Source organism: Acartia tonsa, chromosome 12 (assembly GCF_053477335.1).
Source record: "Acartia tonsa isolate MP-2025a chromosome 12, ASM5347733v1, whole genome shotgun sequence".
Taxonomy (NCBI): domain Eukaryota; kingdom Metazoa; phylum Arthropoda; class Copepoda; order Calanoida; family Acartiidae; genus Acartia; species Acartia tonsa.
In genome coordinates this window covers 27,247,509-27,267,937 of record NC_137271.1, presented here as the reverse complement: position 1 = coordinate 27,267,937, position 20,429 = coordinate 27,247,509, and the positions used below count along the sequence as shown (strand labels likewise).

The following is a 20,429-nucleotide window of genomic DNA, read 5'->3' as shown; positions in this document are numbered from 1 at the left end:
CTCTCCATCGCCCCTTAATAGCTCCTTACCTTAATTTATATAACATAGCCTCTCCATCGCCCCTTAATAGCCCTCCATCGCCACTTAAAAGCCCCTTACCTTAATTTATATAACATAGCCCCTACAAAGCCTCTCCATCGCCCCTTAATAGCCCCTTACCTTAATCTATATAACAAAGCTCCTACATAGCCTCTCCATCGCCCCATAATAGCCACTTACCTTAATTATGTAACATAGCCCCTACATAGCCTCTCCATCGCCCCTTAATATCCCCTTACCTTAATTATATAACATAGCTCCTACATAGCCTCCGCATCGCCCCTTAATAGCCCCTTACCCGAATTTATATAACATAGCACCTAAATAGCCTCTCCATCGCCCCTTAATAGCCCCTTACCTTAATTTATATAAAATAGCCCCTACATAGCCTCTCCATCGCCCCTTAATAGTCCTTTACCTTAATTTATATAAAATAGCCCCTATATAGCCTCTCCATCGCCCCTTAATAGCCAATTTATATAACATAGCCGCTACATAGCCTCTCCATCGCCCCTTAATAGCTCCTTACCTTAATTTATATAACATAGCCTCTCCATCGCCCCTTAATAGCCCTCCATCGCCACTTAAAAGTCCCTTACCTTAATTTATATAACATAGCCTCTACATAGCCTCTCCATCGCCCCTTAATAGCCCCTTATATCCTCCTTCAAAACAGTTATACACCTTCCCAGGATCTATTGGAAGCTACCCTATAAAGGAGAACCATATCGGTTCTGCAGTTAGCGATCTTCTTTGATACATACAGACAATGATCCTGTTACTTTTTATAAGGATTAAAAATAAAATGGCCTAAAGCCATCTCATTACCCATAGGAAGCTTCACTGTAAAGGAGAACCATGTCGGTTTAGTGGTTAGCAAGGTACAGACAGACATACATACAGACAAAGATCCTGTTACTTTATTATAAGGATTAAAATAAAATAGTTATTAACCTCCCCAGGACCTATGAGAAGCTACCCTATTAAGGAGAACGATCTCAGGACCTATAGGAATCTTCACTGTAAAGGAGAACCATATTGGTTCAGCGGTTAGCAAGATCCTTCGGTACAGACAGACATTCATACATACAGACAAAGATTCTGTTAATTTATTTTAAGAAATACAGATAAAATTGTTATAAACCTTTCCAGGCCTAAAACCATCTCAGGACCTAATTTCTGCCGTTGACAACTCGAGTTAAGTTACTATATTATTTTTACAATGTTTAACTTATCTGTTATTATTGGCTGACGAAAAGTTTGGGCAAAAAAAAAGATTTATTCTTCAATGAAATATCTCTCCAGTATAATTTTGGCAAGTGCTAATTATTAAGAATAAAGTTTGCCACAAATTTACCAAAAAATCTCATTGTCATTTCGCCAGGGAGGATTGGGATAGTTCCCAAAGTGTTATAAGTTGGCTTATCCAAGAGTGCTGTCTAGTCTCCAAAGTTTTATAATACCGTTTTCTTATTCGTTAGATTAACAACCTTGGGGACTTTTTATTGTTTTGTGATTGTTTAGTTCATTAAGTTGAGTGTCTAAATGTTACAACCACTAATTCTAAACTAAAGAAGGGGTAATTTTGTGAATCATCAATGGGAATAATTAATATATAAACATACATATATATACAGTGTTTTTTTATGAGAACATTTTTGAAAGCAATTTTACCCTACTTATAGTTATCAGAATTTAATGATTAATGGCTTATTCTCTTCGTTTTTTATAACCATTAACAGAAAAGCAAAAAAATATTTCAGTTTTTATTTAAAAAGTACAGTAAATTCAAAATTTCAAAACATGGGTGTCAACATCTAAAATAGTTATTTCTCGCATCGTATTATAAACTGCTTTCCGCGGATATAGAAAGTACAATTATGAGAAGGCACCGGCTAAAAAAACTGGGTTTAATCTTATGATTGTACATATCTATATTCGTAGAAAGCTGGATATAATACGATGCTAGACATAGTTTTTTCGTATGGATGAGAACCGGTTCCTATCCACCGGATTCAAATGAATACGAGAAATGGTTTTAGCGCATTTTTCTTATGCTCAAATCTTCTACCCTTTCCAAGAATGGAGGGAGTACATTGGGGGGCCAGTATTCCCTCCCTGGTTGAGATATGGCCTTCAAATTTCAAAATGTTCTAGTACATGTCACAAATAGTATCTATATAAATTTTTAGCTCTATATCTCAACTTTGAAGCGTTTTGCAGCCATTCTTGCAAAGGTAGATTATAAGAAAAATGCACTAAAACCATTTTTTGAAGTTGACACCTAAGTTTTAAATTTTTTAATTTACTGTACTTTTTGAATAAAAACTGAAATATTTTTTGCTTTTCTATTAAAGGTTATAAAAAAAGAAGAGAATAAGCCATTAATCATTAAATTCTGATAACTATAAGTAAGGTAAAATTGCTTTCAAAAAAGTTCTCATAAAAAACACACTGTATATATGTATATATATCATTTTATCGACAATCGTCTTATCCCTGTAGATCTCTGATTATCAGAGCATTTTTGAAATATTTGCTGCTTATTTTTTGGCTGCCTTTGGCAAAATAATTTTTTTTCATAAAAAATGTATACAAAATTATCGTATTAATTTGGTAAATATATCATTGCACTTGAATTATTTTTAAGTCACTAACGGCTAATCACATAGATGACCCTAGGAGTACTTTAATGAATAGATGTGGTGGAGAGGGGGGGGAGGGGGAAGGTTAAGAATTTAAGGGAAGTGATACCTTCCGGGGGCTGAAAGTGTTGGTCCCCTCCCCAAAATGAAAACTTTTCCTGCGAGTAAAATAAGCTTCAATGTAAAGGAGAAGCATATCGGTTCAGTTGATACTGATAAACATCCTGTTACTTTAATGTAAATATTAGTTTAAGGATAGTCTGTATAATCTCAGGGAGAAAGGAAACATTAGGCAATTTTTACAATAGTCTCCAAAGTTTTATAATGAAGTTTTCTTATTCGTTGGCTCAAAACTTTGGGGACTTTTGTCATATTTTGGTTGTAGTGTTGCAATTTTGTGTATAGTTATTAGGGATGGATAAAAATTTATCGGCCATTGTCTTATTCCTTTAGATCCTTGGTATAATCAACTGAATAACAGTTCCAACAACAAAAATTAAGATATTGCTTCGCTTTTTATGGACAAATATCCTGTTATTTTATTATAAGGAAAAAAAATAAACTATCTTAAAATCATCTCAGGACTCAGCGGTTAGCAAGATCCTACGGTATAGACAGACAGACATACATCATATCGGTTTAGCAGCAAACGAGATCCTTTGCTACAGACAAAAAAAAACTTTGTATATCGACTAGCGGCTACGCCCCCAGCATCTATTGGCTCTGTATTCAAAGGGGAATGAATAAAAGCCTAAAACCTTCCCAGGACTTAAAATAGAATAGCCTAAAACCATCCCTCGACTTAAAATAAAATAGCCTAAAGCCATTACAAGACAAATATTAAGCTTACCTGAAATAGAAAGCCCAATCTGTTTAGTAGTTATTGAGATCTTAAGTTTCAGAACAGAAAGCCTTACTAACGTGGACAAACGCAGGATATTTCGGACAAATGTCGGAGTGGACATTATATAAGTAAAACGCAGAAGTGTCTATAATATCTTAAAAATTAGGTTTCAACAACATTTGTTTAGTTATTTCTACACAGGTTAGGTTAGGTTAAGATATAAATATACAAATAAGCCCCCTGCAGGGGTTAGGCATATAAAAAAACATATTTGACAGTTGTAAACAATGTGAGAAAAAAATATGTTTTAGTTTAATGAAATGTTCTATCTGTTTCAAACCTTTGCCTTTCGATAGAACTTACCTACTTTGGAAAACTGTCAGACTGATTTTAAAATTTCAGTCTGTGAGAAAAGATATTCAAGATTTTTTTTTTGTTTTGAAAGATTTTTATCTTATAAATAAAATAAAAGACACTCCTGCGTTTTACATAAGCAATGTCCACTCCGACGATTGTCCCATTCCTAGGTTTGTCCACTCCAACGTTTGTTTATGTTTTACTACTTTATATAATAGGATAATATGTATTCTTCTTTTATATTTCTCTTTTCTTATTCACTTGCAGCTACGCTCTTTTTAATGTAAGGAGGCAGAAAAATAGCCTAAACCAATTAGGGACTTAAATCTGAAAATGAAAAAGCAAAAAACCATCCCATGACCTATGTGAAGCTTCCCTTAAATGGAGAATTTAGTCAGTTTATGAAATTTTTAAGCTTCAGACCAAAAAAATACTTTTTTTTGTTAAAAGAGAAACTTTTCTACAATTAGGGTTAGTCCTTTCGTCATTGCTCTTCTCATTAAGTTAAGCATGTGGTTTTCTCTGCTATTGTTAAAGATAGACTGTTGAGATTTTTAGTGAATATTCCCATGACATATGTATATCCAGTCTATAAATTATTTTGTCTGTCTCTCAATTATGCTTCAAAAGACTTAGGTTTCGTGATAATCTTTGAGTAATAGCATATTCTCTTAAAGTCTGCTCTATAACTTACTTTGTCTGTTTGTCCATTATATGATCCTTATTCAATATTCTATTTAACTAAAAAATTTCATTCTCTTAGTTTATTTTTTTTTCTTTATTTCATTATGTTATTATATTATTTATATTTATTTTATTAATTCATTATATTTTCATTATAATTTTCCTTTTTAAATGCGAAACTTTTCTATAGTAGGGATTGGTTTGTCCGTACGTCCAAACGGTTAGACGACATTTTCTTTAATTTAGACATGTTATAAATATCCTATCGATTTCAAACTTTGCAGAATGATTTCTATAACAGTTGGGTACAATACTATATTCATTACTAGAAAGTATGTACGTCCATTTTTTTGTATAATATCATTGTCCCATTCATCTGGGTTTTGGAGTAATGTTTCTTAGGACAACAAGGTTTAGTATTATAATCAAATACTAAAAATAAAATTATGCCCTTTTACTATATTCTATACTAGCAGATTCGCCCCTAGCCTCTAGGGGCTTTGCCCCAAGAGGTGATAAAAATTTTTTTTGGCGAAATTCGTAATAGGACCAAGAAAATCTTCAGCAAAAAAAAAAATGGGGGGGGATTTTTTTGTTTTTGGGGGGTTGGGGGTATCCCACCCCCCAAGAAAATAGCCTAAAACCACCACAGGACCAGTAGGTATATTCCCTGAATAGTAGAATATAATCGGTTCAGTGGTTACCAAGATCTTAAGGGACTGACAGACGGACAGACAGACAGACAGACGGATGGACAGACATCATTCTACTTTGTATTATAGATTTACGCTAATTTTAACAAAATTTATGTTTGACCTCCTGATTTTAGAGCTTTGCTTTTGTGAATGTTGTTATCCTTGTTATCTTGCTTTTTTTTCCTTTTTCATAACCTATTATATAAAGTAGTAATCTTTTTTTGTCTGTAGAAAAGCTAACCGCTGAACCTATATGGTTCTCCTTTACAGTGAAGCTTCTTTTAAGTTCATAGAGGGTTTATAATTATTTCGAGGGAGGGTATCTCCACCCTCCCAGAAAATTCACCCCAAGAAAAATATTACCCCATCCCCTCAAAAAATCTTTTTAACTTTTTAAAAGCAAAGCTTTTCTATATTAAGGATCAGTCCGTACGTCCGTAACGGTTAGCTATTTTCGTTAATTTAGGCATGTGATTCCTGTAGTAGAAAGGTACGATTTAGAAAGTCTATAATCATTATCAGAATATCCGTACGTCCATTTTAAGCATACTAATTATTAACTTACAACAAATTTTTATGTATCAAAATTATCCGATTAATCTGATTTCTGGGATACTGATTCCTAGGACAACAAAATAGAATGTTATAAGCGAATCATATATATAATCAAGTCTAAAAAATGTGAGTACGTCCTTAAGCATTTTCCTGCATGTAAGCAATTTCTCAATAAATTTACTTACAATTTTGTTTCGAATTTTAAATTTATGTTCTGACTATTCAGTTCTGACACTCTACATTATTAATGTTCATTAAACTTTTTTCTACCGTTTCAGAGCTTTGCTTTTATAAATGTTGTCATCCTTGTCATCCTTTTAAAACTTAAATTTAAAACTGTAGAGGGTCACATTCCTTCCTTACCTTAATGCCCTACCTTCTATAATGAAGGGGCAATACAATTACAGAGGCTGTACAGGAGCCATAAAGGGCCTATGTTATATAAATTAAGGTAAGGGGCGATGAAGAGGCTATGAAGGGGCTATGTTATATAAATTAAGGTAAGAGGCTATTAAGGGGCGATGGAGAGGCTATGTAGGGGCTATGTTATATAATTAAGGTAAGGGGCTATTAAGGGGCGATGGAGATGCTTTGTAGGGCCTATGTTATATAAATTAAGGTAAGAGGCTATTAAGGGGCGATGGAGAGGCTATGTAGGGGCTATGTTATATAAATTAGGGTAAGGGGCTATTTAGGGGCGATGGAGAGGCTATGTAGGGGCTATGTTATATATATTAAGGTAAGGATTATATAAATTAAGGTAAGAGGCTATTAAGGGGCGATGGAGAGGCTATGTAGGGGCTATGCTATATAAATTAAGGTAAGGGGCTTAAAGGGGCGATGGAGAGGCTATGTAGGGCTATGTTATATAAATTAAGGTAAGGGGCTATTAAGGAGCGATGGAGAGGCTATGTAGAGGCTATGTTATATAAATTAAGGTAAGGGGCTATTAAGGGGCGATGGAGAGGCTATGTAGGGGCTATGTTATATAAATTAAGGTTAGGAGCTATTAAGGGGCGATGGAGAGGCTATGTAGGGGCTATGTTATATAAATTAAGGTAAGGGGCGATGGAGAGGCTATGTAGGGGCTATGTTATATAAATTAAGGTAAGGGGCGATGGAGAGGCTATGTAGGGGCTATGTTATATAAATTAAGGTAATGGGCTTTTAAGGGGCGATGGAGAGGCTATGTAGGAGCTTTGTTATATAAATTAAGGTAAGGGACTATTAAGGGGCGATGGAGAGGCTATGTAGGAGCTTTGTTATATAAATAAAGGTAAGGGGCTATTAGGGGCGATGGAGAGGCTACGTAGGGGCTTTGTTATATAAATTAAGGTAAGGGGCTATTAAGGGGCGATGGAGAGGCTATGTAGGGGCTATGTTATATAAATTAAGGTAAGGAGCTATTAAGGGGCGATGGAGAGGCTATGTAGGGGCTTTTTTATATAAATTAAGGTAAGGGGCTATTAAGGGGCGATGGGGCGATGGAGGAGCGATGGAGGAGAGATGTAGGGGCCATCAAAGTACAATGTAATATAAATTTGGAGAAGGAGCGATGAAGGGGCGATGGAGGAGCGATGTAGGAGCGATGTAGGGGCCATCAAGTTGCAATGTAATATAAATTTGGAGAAGGAGCGATGAAGGGGCGATGTAGGAGCGATGAAGGAGCGATGTAGGAGCGATGTAGGGGCCATCACAGTACAATTTAATATAAATTTGGAGAAGGAGCGATGAAGGGGCGATGTAGGAGCGATGAAGGAGCGATGTAGCAGCGATGTAGGGGCCATCAAGTTGCAATGTAATATAAATTTGGAGAAGGAGCGATGAAGGGGCGATGGAGGAGCGATGTAGGAGCGATGTAGGGGCCATCAAGTTGCAATGTAATATAAATTTGGAGAAGGAGCGATGAAGGAGCGATGTAGCAGCGATGTAGGGGCCATCAAGTTGCAATGTAATATAAATTTGTAGAAGGAGCGATGAAGGGGCGATGTAGGAGCGATGTAGGGGCCATCACAGTACAATTTAATATAAATTTGGAGAAGGAGCGATGAAGGAGCGATGTAGGAGCGATGAAGGAGCGATGTAGCAGCGATGTAGGGGCCATCAAGTTGCAATGTAATATAAATTTGGAGAAGGAGCGATGAAGGGGCGATGTAGGAGCGATGAAGGAGCGATGTAGGAGCGATGTAGGGGCCATCACAGTACAATGTAATATAAATTTGAAGAAGGAGCGATGAAGGGGCGATGTAGGAGCGATGGAGGGGCGATGGAGGGGCGATGTAGGGGCCATCAAAGTACAATGTAATATAAATTTGAAGAAGGAGCGATGAAGGGGCGATGTAGGAGCAATGGAGGGGCGATGTAGGGGCCATCAAAGTACAATGTAATATAAATTTGGAGAAGAAGCGATGGAGGAGCGATGAAGGGGCGATGTAGGAGCGATGTAGGGGCCATCAAGGGACTAAGATATATATAATAGTGAAGGGGCCATGAAGAGGCGATATTTAATTAAATAGCCCCTTGGGATAAGAGGACATATCATCTCCTCTTTAGAAGGGGCGATAAAGGAGCGATAAAGGATCATTTAATCGCCTCTTAGGGCAAGGGGCTATTAAATCGCTCCTTTCAAGGAGTCATAACATCGCCTCTTGTTATATGGGGCTATTAAATCGCCCCTTTCAAGGAGCCATTACATCGCCCCTTGTCATAAGAGGCGATCAATTAAAATCATCGCCCCATATGGAGCGATGTCATGGAAAGGACTATACCCAAAGTATCTAGTGGAACCATATTCTTAAAGGCGTTAATTATTTATCCTTATACATTACAATTGTAAAGTAAACAACAATATTGTATTTACAGAGCAAACGTGGCAGCAGCCGCTGGTGGGATAATATTCTTCATCATGTACCTGCCCTACAGTTTCATGGTTGTCTGGGAGGAGTCTCTGGAACCTAACGCCAAAATTATTTCGGTATGCCCTATTTGTATATGCATATGCTTAAAATTTGGGCTTTCTCTTACTTTAAAAAGATTTGAAAGTCTAATACAAAATTATGCATACAATTGTGTCGTGTCCCAAAGTTGTTCAAAGTTTCTTTAAGACATTTATTTACATTCTTTTTTGATCATACAATTACTACTGAGCTACGTAAGAAGATTATTGTGTTTGTTTTAACCAAAAATTCACACTGAATGCCTACACCTTTTGTTACAAAATAATCATTATTGAGACAACATGTCATATTTTACGGTTATGTTAGTGTAAAGTACAATGTTGTAATTGTTTTAAATATGAAAATAATATCACATTTGATGGTTTTAATTTGGATTTTAGCTTTTCTTTGTCCGTAATATAAACAAATCAAATATTTTTAGACGTTGATCTCAAATATTGCATTTGGATTTGGCTGCGCTTACTTTGCACATTATGAAGAAGCTGGTGTCGGCGCACAGTGGGATAATGTCTGGGTAAGTTGGATATCATATTATAATAATATTGGACTCACAGTAGGATACTATCTCGTTACGTTGGATATTCTAATAGTAGACGGTGCTACACAGTGGGATAATATCTGTGTAAGTTTTAACTTATAATAATAGTCGGTGCACAGTGGGATAATGTCTGGATATTATTTAATATATGGGGTACAATGGTATAATAATCTTATTATAATAGGTTAGTAATAATTTCATTTGATTGAAAATCATTTTTAGGTGAGCCCAGTATTAGGAGACAGCTTTTCAATGGCCGGTTGCATGGGGATGCTACTCTTAGACTCATTGTTCTATGGTATTCTAACTTGGTAAGTTACTACTCATGTATATTTATTCTATGTATTATAATATTACTTCTCTATGGCTTAATATTTCATGGTATTTTCTTTTGGGAAGTTACTACTCTTGTATATTTATTCTATGTTAGATAGTAACGCTGCTCAATAATTTATGATATTCTCTTTTTGTGAGGATACTTCTCTTCTTTATTTATTCTATGAAAGGTAATAACTACTCCTGATTTCTCCTACTGTGTAGGTTATTACTCTTGTTTCTTCATTATATTTTCGCCAATTAAATTACTTTATACTTATTACTTATAATATGAAAAATTATAGTACCCAACACACGTTAACTGTATGCTTGTATCTATTCTCTTTATTAAAGAACAGTCAAAGTATCAAGACATCTTTTACGATGATATCTTATCCCTATATATTTAGGTATATAGAAGCAGTTTTTCCCGGGGAGTATGGTGTACCCAAGCCCTGGTACTTTTTCCTTACACCCTCCTATTGGACTGGAAGATCTTTTACTCCTACGGTATGTTATTTAAACCTTTTTTCTCTTGTTATACTAGTTTTTATATATTGGCAGGATGTGGTCACTATTTAGTGTGATTTTAAATAGTTCTGATATTATAACTATTTAATTTCGAGGAGGTGGCATGGTTGGGGCAAATCTACCCTACATTTTAAATTTTAGTTATAGAAAGAGAAAATAAAAATACTTTTTTCTAGGTGGTTTTTTTTGCAGTGCTATTTCAAGGGTGTAGGTGTCCTCCCCCGAAATAGAATAAAACTTTTCTGGACCTGTAAGAAGCTTCACTTTAACTGAGAATCATATCGGTCAAGCGTTTAGCTATATCTTAAGTGCACACTTTTATATAAGAATTGTTAAAAAAAAAATTTCATCCAAAAATTCGCTTAACATAGTTGCACAAAACCTTCTATGTTTTAGTTATTTTCTATAAAACATTTTATTTTGTCTTTAGTATGACGGTGATGTAGAGATGAATTCGGGAGAACGAAGCAAATTTAATGAAACTGAACCCAACAATCTCAAATTAGGTAATTTAGGTTTTGGACTAACAGGTTGACTTAAATATTGGCTATTTATTTATCGACTTAAGCTTTATCAACCTGTGTCTGAATATCCCAAATTGCACATATGGTAATGAATTGCACCTGTTTTTGGGCCTCGAATTATCTTTGTCTTGCAACTGAGCATTTTCAAAATATAGTTGTAACATATTCTTGACTTGCTATTATTCAAATGATAGTTTTATGTTGGTCATAGGCTATTGAAAATTTTTTAAATTGGTTGCACTTTATTTTGAAAATTGAATTTTTTCTTTACATAATTTTTATTTTAGGTGTTTCGATCAAGCATTTACACAAGGAATTCTCCATTTTACAAACAAATTAATTAACTATAAGTGACATTTCTCTATTATCAATGAAAATTTTTATTTTTCTCTTTATATTTTTAATTAATTCCCAGAGAGGAAGGGTACATTAATCTTAAAATTTTTTATAGGTTATTTCCGAACTTGTGCAAGCCTTTAAGCCAATAATTTTCATCTGTAGAGGGGAATTTTGTTTATTATTAGGTAATTATTGGGATTAATATCAGTTTATCACCTATTTTCTTATAATAATTAAATTCCTAAAAAATTCTAATGGTAGTAGAGTTATTAACTTTTCAATAATCAACACAAAACCTGCTTTTTTATTTATTTACCAAGAATTGTAGTTTTTCTACCAAGTAACTTTTCGTTTCTTGGCATATTAAGCGTTCTAGATTGAAGATTATTTATTTTTTAATTGAAAAATGTGACTGCACTGCTAGGTGTATGACAACGGGAAAGTTGCTGTTGAAGATTTAAACCTGAACTTCTTCGAGGGACAGATCACTAGCTTTTTGGGTCATAATGGTGCTGGAAAAACTACCACTATGTAAGTCCTTTATTTTGCAGCATAGCTATCCAATAGTTTACTCTTCAATAGGACTGAATTGAATAAAAATAATTTCTTTAAAAGTTAATTCTTTTGCAGCACAGCTACTCTATAGTTCATTTTTTAGATATGATTGTATGTCCTTACTTAAGTGATTATGGGTAATAATAACTAAACAGTAAACACATCCTGACACCTGCAAACGATAATGATTTATTATACAATACATATGTTGAGGCTAAATGGCCTTTCTTCAGGTGCCATATGCCTGTACCTGGTTTAAAATTGAAAGTCATATATTCTATTCTAACTTATTTTAATATGGTGTATCAATCTAACATGGATACCAACGTCCAACATTAAGTAATGCCAAGAGCGACAAATCAGACAATACTTTTTAGAAGTGAACGCATTAACAAATATAACTTACCAGATTGAATTTCTATTTTCAATGATTCAATATGCAAGGTTTTTAAATAATAGAACTATTTCAAATTTACGATCAGATAAATACGTATGGACAGACATGCCTTAAAGTAGAAAAGCGTCTCTTTTAAGAGCTTACGAGGATTTTTTCCAATGCTAGAGATAGAATTTATTGACAGACAATTTGTTTAAACCTTTCCATTCATTTCAATTGGGAATAGATGGATTATTATATAAGCAAAGAAAAAGGCATGATAAATTCCAGCATTTAAAATATTTTCAGATATTTTTGTTGGATACGTAAAAAATGAGGTAACTGTTAGTTGTTTTTCCATGCTGAACCCCCTCCCTTCGGGGAACCTTTACACTCCAGGGCGCCCCAGTATTCAATATAACCTAAATTAATAAACAAAAAAGAAAAATCCTAGCCCCCATATTTTCAATATATTATAGGGGGTTCTTGCTCATTTAAGCCTTTGACGAAACCGTATTTTACTTATATTATTTTTATTCCTCTATCCTTGGGTTTTCTAAAAGTCAGATATCTTTGTGGCATTGACCCATATTTTAGAAAACCATACTCACAATAAGTTAACTTTATATACATACATATTATTTCGTGACAACGCCTATTAAGAGGCGTTTTGTCGTAATTTAACAAAGGATTTGTGAGGTTATTTAGATTAGGTTAGGGGATTGCCCCGAAAAGGCTAGAAATAGGGAAAAAACTTCTGTGAAAATACGAAGAAAAGCCTCTTAAAAGGCGTTGCCACGAAAGGGCCTATACCCGATATATCTTTAAATACATGAAAATCCAAAAAAAATATTTAGATCAATCCTGACTGGCCTGTTTCCACCTTCTTCTGGTACTGCTATCATTGATGGTTTAGGTAAGTTATATAATTTAAAAATATTTTTAGTGCAAGTAATTAAAAGCAGCTTGACATAAAAATAGCATTTAATATGTTTCTATAATATTTGCTAATTGGATATGGAATATAAGTGGATATTATTGTAGGGGGTAAATTGTTGTCAATTTAGCTTGCTAACATAGACATCCTTTATTGATTAGTTAATTCATCCTTTAGGAGGGAAGAGGATGTGGTTAAGGTTGATAAGGGGATCGTAATTTAGCTAGCAACAAGTTTCACTGTATTCTCTTTGTATTTAGATATAACAAGAGATATGGACAAGATCAGAAACTCTTTAGGAACCTGCCCTCAACACAATGTTTTGTTTGAATTGTAAGTACCTTAATTTAATAAAGTAGCTGCCCTATAACATACTTTGTCTATCCTTCTACTTATAAAAGTAACATGAGGTATGTGTGACAGATGTCTGTCCGTGTGTTTTACCAAAAGATCTCGATAACCACTGATCCGATTTGTCTTTCCTTTTCACTAAATCTTTTTATATAGGTCATGTGAAAAACCTAAAATTCAACATGATGTGTTAATCACAGCTTTCCTGAAAATCCCAAATATTATAGTTTTGCAGTTTCAAGATTTTAAATAACACACGGACAATTACTTGATTCAGCTACTATAGTATACCTATAGGACATATCATGATAAAAACAATTAAGTTTTGCTGTAGTTCTACAAATATAATGAGTTTACTGTAGATATAGAAATACAAGGGAAAGTATCTTCATAAGCTCACATTATTACATTCTAAATACTGTAGAATTTATAATGTGAAATATACTATACATGAAGGCATAGATAATGCAGAATATAGACTGAGTTATACACGTTTCTTAAGTGATTGAACGTCTAGAAACGTACCTGACCAAATTATAGAGTTGCTGCGCTGCTAGAAATATAATGAGTTTATGTTGTTCTTATGGGAACTTATTGATATTATGCAGGGAACAGTTTTTAAATAAAACATTTTTATTTTCATTCATAGGATGTCGGTCAGTATGATTTTCTTTTAGCGTCCTTTCTATTTGTTCTTCTTGTCGTCTGTCTGTTTGTCCTGAATGTTTATGATTGATACTAAAGACGTTGAAAACGGCTGGACAATATGATATTCAACTTTTAGCAATCTTAGCTGCGTAGGGGGGCCTATTTCAACATCTTGAAGATAACTTTCTCTCTCCCCCCCCCCCCCCCCTCGATTTAGATACCCCTTTTTAATGATATTTAAACTGAACTAGTTTTGTAAAGTAGCTGAGTTACCCAAGAATTATTTTAAAACGCTCCCCATAAGGAAGTAATGAATGCGGAATTTTTAGACTAACTGACCAAAAAATCCATGAGAATTTTCCCCAGAACTAAGAATGTTACAGATATGTTATGATTAGAAACTATCTCATTCGTAGAAAACCTATTTTCCTTTAAACTTTTTAAAAATGACTTAAATATAAATTTTTAGCTTTCAGCATCTAATTGTACAATATTATGCTTATAAATCACAGAAGCATCATAAATTTGTGTATGCGTTATTTCCTATCTATATATTAACACTGATTTTTTATCTCTGCTACCTTTAATGATAGAACCAAATAGAAAAAAATTGTTGTCTATAATTTTACAGGGAATGTGAGGACAATGGACGATAAATTAATCTTCCCCAATATTTGACTCTTCCAACGATTAATTTTTCTCCATTGTTTCATCCCTGTTTTTTTTGTAATTTCTCAGGGATTTAAAGGGACATGACAATGGACAATAAATTGATATATACTATTACTTACTCCATAATAGTAACAAAATATTTACTCTACTGTAGATTGAAATCTTTGATTGAAAAGTTTGGACACTACCAGTTTGGAACCAATCAATCTTAATTCGATAAATTTAACAAAAGTTGTTGAGCCAACGAATAAGAAAACGTGGATATTAACCTATAAGTACCAGTATAATTTACAGTCCAGTGTCCTTACTCTCCCTGAAATGTATACTTCTTTATGTATATTTTAGCTCTACTATTGATTAACTTAATAATGTTGTAATGTTTTAAATGACACTCTGTTGGTTGATCTGTCCTTCAATGAACAAAACTATAATGGTTATGTCAAAATTTAGAACATCAGCTACCTATTTGTTTATAAATTACTAGCGGCTTCGCCCCTAGCCTCTAGGGTCTTTGCCCCAAGAGGTTATCAAAAAAAATTAAGGTGAAATTCGTAAAAGGACCAAGGAAATCTTCTGAAAAAAAAAAAAATGGGGGGGGATTTTTTGGTTTTTGGGGGGGTTGGGGGTGTCCAACCCCCCAAGAAAATATCTTAAAACCACCACAGGACCAGCAGGTATATTCCCTGAAGAGTAGAGCCCATTCGGTTCAGCGGTTACCGAGATCTTAAGCTTCAGACGGACAGACAGACGGACCGACGGACAGACGGACAGACAGACGGACAGACATCGTTCTACTTTGTATTATAGATAAAAATAAGAGTAATCTATAATTTACATAAAATAAGTCTAAATTAAAAACAAGAAAACAAAAAGCAGAAATGCTGTACTGTTTGCTTGTGTGTGATTGCACTAGTCTGTACATTTGTGTAAATGTGGGGTTTAGCGGGATGTATTTTGTGAAGATATAAATATTTTGCTACAGCTAAAGTAAGTGATCCCGACAGACTTGATAAAATTAAAGTGTACTTACTAAAAGTTTTCAAACAAACAAAAATACCTTGGTGTAGTGATAAATATATCGTTTAAATAAAGTGTTTTTGGGTTGTTATGTTTTTATTTGTTTCTAGATTGACAGTTGAAGAACATCTTTGGTTTTTCGCTAGAATAAAAGATCAACCGGAGGTAAAAATAATTTTAAACTCGTGTTTTTCTACATAAAACTTGTTTGTCCGTATAACCAACCATACGTACATCATCCCCTTACTCTTAAAGTAAATCAATGCAGGGATTAAAATCTTGTAATAATATTCCAGTAAATCTTTTATACTAAAGTAACAGGATGTCTGTTTGTCTGTCATAGGTCCCGGGAAGGTTTATAACTATTATCTTGGGGGGGGGGGTGGCCTCTAGGGGCGTAGCTGCTAGTAAGTAATAAGGTATAATCTAGGAGAAATCTGGCGAAAAATATTTTTTTTTCAGTTGAATTATCTCCCACTATACCTATTTTTAAAAGCGAAGCTTTTCTATAATTAGGGTCGGTCCGTCCGTCCGTCACAGAGAGTTAGTTCTTTTCGTTAATTTAAACAGATTAGAATTGTCCTATCGATTCCAAACTTTGCATGATGATTCCTGTAGTAGTTAGGTACAATTAAGAAAGCGTAGCAACTCTATAATGAATACCAGAATGTCCGTACGTCCATTTGAAACATGTCAATTTTTAACTTTTTTGACAACAAATTTTAGTATGTTAAAATTATCAGATTCTTCTGATTTTTTGAAAACTGATTCCTATTACAACAAGGTACAATGTTATAAGCACGCATCTCTATAAACAAGTCCCAAAAATGTAAGTATGTCCTTAAACAGTATCATCTATTTATGCAGTTTTGCAACAAATTTACTAACAATATTGTTTGTACTGATGCATTAATATTCTGCTAATTCAGTTCGGACAATCTACAAGTGTTAATGTTCGTTTGTCCTTCCATTTCAGATCTTCGCTTTTATGGATGTTGTCATCCTTGTTTTTTATCAAATACTTGGCATTTTATCGAGAATTATTTCATTTTTAGGATCAAATAAGAGAACAAAGCACTAAAATGATTGAAGATTTGGGAATACCTCATAAAAGGTTAGTCACAGATTTCATTAAGTCATTGGAAATCTTTTTGATTCGCCTTTGTAAATATTAGAGAGGATAAATGGGTGCAGATTAATTTAATACCCATTGCACTCTCCCTGAGATTTATGGATCTACTTTCAAGGAAAATATACGTAGTTTCGTGATTTTTAATTTAGTATTAAGTCATAATCTATTATACAAAGCAGTCCGATTGTTTTAAGCTTCACAGGATAGACTCATACTATATTTCAGGGTGGTTTAAAGTTGTATTCTTATTCCTTATCCCTAAAGGCTTGAAACGATTAGAATTATTGGGGTATAGTCCCTTTCGTAACATCGCACCTTATGGGGCGATTCTTCGTATTTTTCACAGTAACTTTTCTCCTATTTCTAGCCCCTGTGGGGGGCTCTAACCCTGCGGGGCCAATTACCTAACCCTGTGGGGCAATCACCTAACTCAATATAACCTAACCCAAAATAACCTATAAAAGCCATTTTAAAAATACGACGAATCGCCCCATATGGGGCGATGTTACGAAAAGGACTATTCCAAATAAGATCCGAGATATTTTGTAAAAAACAATTTATTTGATTTACTATGCATCTGAAAAGGACAGGGCCTCAGGGATGTGGTTAGAAAAATAGCTTAAAACCACCCTAAGACATTATTTCATTAAAAGCACAACCTGTGCGGACCAGGAATTTCCGAGAACTTAAGCTTTAGACAAAATATTTTATATTTTAAATTAATTTGAATCTTTTTAGGCATGAATTTAGCAAGAATTTATCAGGGGGTATGCAGAGAAAATTAAGCATTGGTTGTGCCTTTGTAGGTGGCTCTAAGTAAGTTTTTAATTTTTAACATTGATTATAAAATTTTATATTTTGTCAAACGGACAATTTTAGTGTTTACTTTATAGTACTAAGAAGAAAATAATTATTTATAGAGATGTAAACAAAGTTTTAATGTAATTGTTAATCTAAAGTGAAATCGCTTGAAAATAGAAATGGCAATAGTTATCATGATTAAAGGGATGGTTGCATTAAGCGCTGATTGCAAGCAACTTACAAGAATACCATCTAACATATATAATTTTGTATTACAATAAATAGCAATCAATTACGCAACTCCAAAATAGTTATCATGCTGTTTTTGTGGAAACAGGACAGCCCTATAAGTTGCATATTTAAAAAAAACATGATTTTCAAGTCTTAATAATTTTAAAACTACCTAGTAGAAAATTTAAATTGTTTTAAAAATATGTATGTCATATTGATGTAGTTTAAACTATTGAACAGAAAAATATACAGTTCATCAAATTCAAGTTTAAATGCACTTCGTGCAACTACCCCTTTCATGTACCTAATTAGTTTAAAAGGAACATATGTACTAATAATAGAGTTCCTACGTCTTTAAGATTGGACATAATTGTTACTATGTAACTAATTTCTGCCTATGGTAGTTTCAAACTTTCTCACCTGTGATTCTATTTACAAATTTCGTTTTAACTACCTAGTTAGGAAGACGACAAATTCAATGAACATAGTCCTATCCCTGTATACTGGACGTACTCACAATTGTTTTTAATTATAGAGTAGTTGTGCTGGACGAACCAACAGCTGGAGTTGATCCTTATAGTAGAAGAGCAATCTGGGACCTTCTTATAAAATACAAGGTAAATTAATCTGCAAAATATGCGCCAACGGTAACTTGTTCTCGTGCTTTTATTATTGACAGGTTCAAGGCTGGAATTATTTCTGATATATTAAGTGCGTGATTTATTAAGTAGTTGAAAATCCATAATTTTCTATAATGCTAAAATAATTGGGATGAAATGAATATATACTTTTTTTTAGGATGACCGTACCATTATACTAACAACACATTTCATGGATGAAGCTGACTTATTAGGAGACAGGTAAAATATTAAATATTAAATTATTATAATTTCTATTTAAATATTGCTAACGTTTCGAACTATCAAACTTTATTAATTGTTGTGAATTTTTGAAGTCTCAATTAGAGTAGTTTTGACTTTTGCAAAACATTTAACAAATTGTAAAAAAATATTCTTCCCTAAGTTGCACAGCTACTCTTTACTTAGAGTGTATTTCCCTTAAATATATAATTGATTTTATTATTCATGCTTTCTTAATTTATAACGATATTGTTCACCACATCCGTATAATACACACAAAAATTATTGCTGCGCTAGTTAATTCGATTGTCATTTCTTATAAAATATCATGCTTGCTCACTTAGGGCGACTTGTGTTTAATGATACTTTTTTCAAGGATTGCTATTATAAACTGTGGAAAGCTGGTGTGTGTTGGATCATCATTGTTTTTGAAATCTGTTTATGGAGTTGGTTACTATCTAACCCTGGTTAAGGCCGGAGATAATAAGGTATTGTTCGGTGGTTCATCAGATCCACAAAAATTTTAGAAGTTACAATACCCTTATATCAATAGAAATGTTTTTTTTTTAACTTCTAGGTACCAATGTAAAGTTTTCCAGAAAGGAGAGCTTAGTTGGTCCCGTGACTACATAAATCTTTCTGGATAGATACTACAAAAAGTTTTATTAAAAACAACAATTTAATTTTACTATTTTTTGTGTCTAGCTAACTACAGCATTTAACACACTAGAGGATGATGAAAAGTTGTCAATTTTATCTCAATAATAAAGATTTTTAACGAGTAAAAGATAGCTCAAATATTCTTCTTGTCTTCTTCACGCTTATATTAGTAGTTCTTAGTAATTGAAATAAATATCAATAATTAATTTATTTGTTTAGTCGAAAGAAGAACCACAAGGAGATGGCGTACAACTTGTAAGAAGTGTTGATGGTAGCCTCGACTCTGATAGGTAGATATCTTCTAATTACATTTAAAGAGGACAAAATTATAATTCCTTTATTCTATTGACTTTCGCAGATATAGCCCTAGAAGAACCTGGATGGGGGGGGGGGATGAAAGTCGATCCACAATCCCGAATTTTAGTATTTTCCTCCTATATAGGCAAGAACCTTACCTGTACTTGTAAGAAGGTTCACTGTAAGGGAGAACCTTGGCGCTTTCTTTGCTACAGACACACAGATAGACATCCTGATACTTTTATATAAGTTACGTATTAAATGATTTTTCTATGAGTTTACCTGAATTTTACTGTTCATTTTATTTTGCCTCACTTCACATGGATATTTTACAGGGGAGTTGAAGATTTGAATGAATCAAGTGACGAGGGCATATCTGATATTTCTACTCAAGAAACTATTATAAATCCTTCACATGGAAATAACAAGTAATTTTGTTTTTATTATTTCTCTTATGTATATTCTTCTCATGAATAGGAAGAGACAGTCATAATATTTGAGTATCTTCACATCAAAATGAACTCACATTAATAACTGGTGTTCCACTCTAGTCTTAGGCACTATTATTATCATAAGAGTAAAAATGTATTTTTATGAAAATATTGTTAGTCAACAATTGTCATATTTGATAAAAATAATTGTATTTAACCATTTTTTACTAACTCTACTATTTTAAAGCAAAATTTAAATTATTGTTCGCAAAAGATTGGAGGGAAAATAATATTTATTCTGTTACCATAAACCTGTCCCTAATTCTTTTTGATTTCAGGTTTCCGCTGGTTCCCCTGACCAAGTTTATCCAGAAGTTTGTACCGGACGTACAGCTTGTTGAAGAGATTGGACAGGAAATTGTTTTTGTACTACCAGGT

The 20,429-nt window shown here is 33.6% G+C and overlaps 1 protein-coding gene across 4 annotated transcripts in view; it reads left to right on the top strand.

Moving 5' to 3' along the window:
• LOC145334304 (phospholipid-transporting ATPase ABCA1-like) overlaps positions 1–20,429 on the top strand; it is a 107,420-nt gene that overhangs the window by 53,966 nt on the left and 33,025 nt on the right. For all 4 annotated transcript variants that reach the window (XM_080179708.1, XM_080179707.1, XM_080179706.1 and 1 more), the window contains exons 37-54: positions 8,682–8,793; positions 9,198–9,290; positions 9,537–9,625; positions 10,040–10,139; positions 10,591–10,666; positions 10,972–10,998; positions 11,449–11,554; positions 12,812–12,870; positions 13,152–13,224; positions 15,690–15,744; positions 16,635–16,693; positions 17,450–17,527; positions 18,279–18,360; positions 18,542–18,603; positions 18,980–19,091; positions 19,483–19,553; positions 19,896–19,988; positions 20,330–20,427. In XM_080179708.1, coding sequence (XP_080035834.1) covers positions 8,682–8,793; positions 9,198–9,290; positions 9,537–9,625; positions 10,040–10,139; positions 10,591–10,666; positions 10,972–10,998; positions 11,449–11,554; positions 12,812–12,870; positions 13,152–13,224; positions 15,690–15,744; positions 16,635–16,693; positions 17,450–17,527; positions 18,279–18,360; positions 18,542–18,603; positions 18,980–19,091; positions 19,483–19,553; positions 19,896–19,988; positions 20,330–20,427 — 1,445 coding nt within the window. The remainder of the gene's footprint in view (positions 1–8,681; positions 8,794–9,197; positions 9,291–9,536; positions 9,626–10,039; positions 10,140–10,590; positions 10,667–10,971; positions 10,999–11,448; positions 11,555–12,811; positions 12,871–13,151; positions 13,225–15,689; positions 15,745–16,634; positions 16,694–17,449; positions 17,528–18,278; positions 18,361–18,541; positions 18,604–18,979; positions 19,092–19,482; positions 19,554–19,895; positions 19,989–20,329; positions 20,428–20,429) is intronic.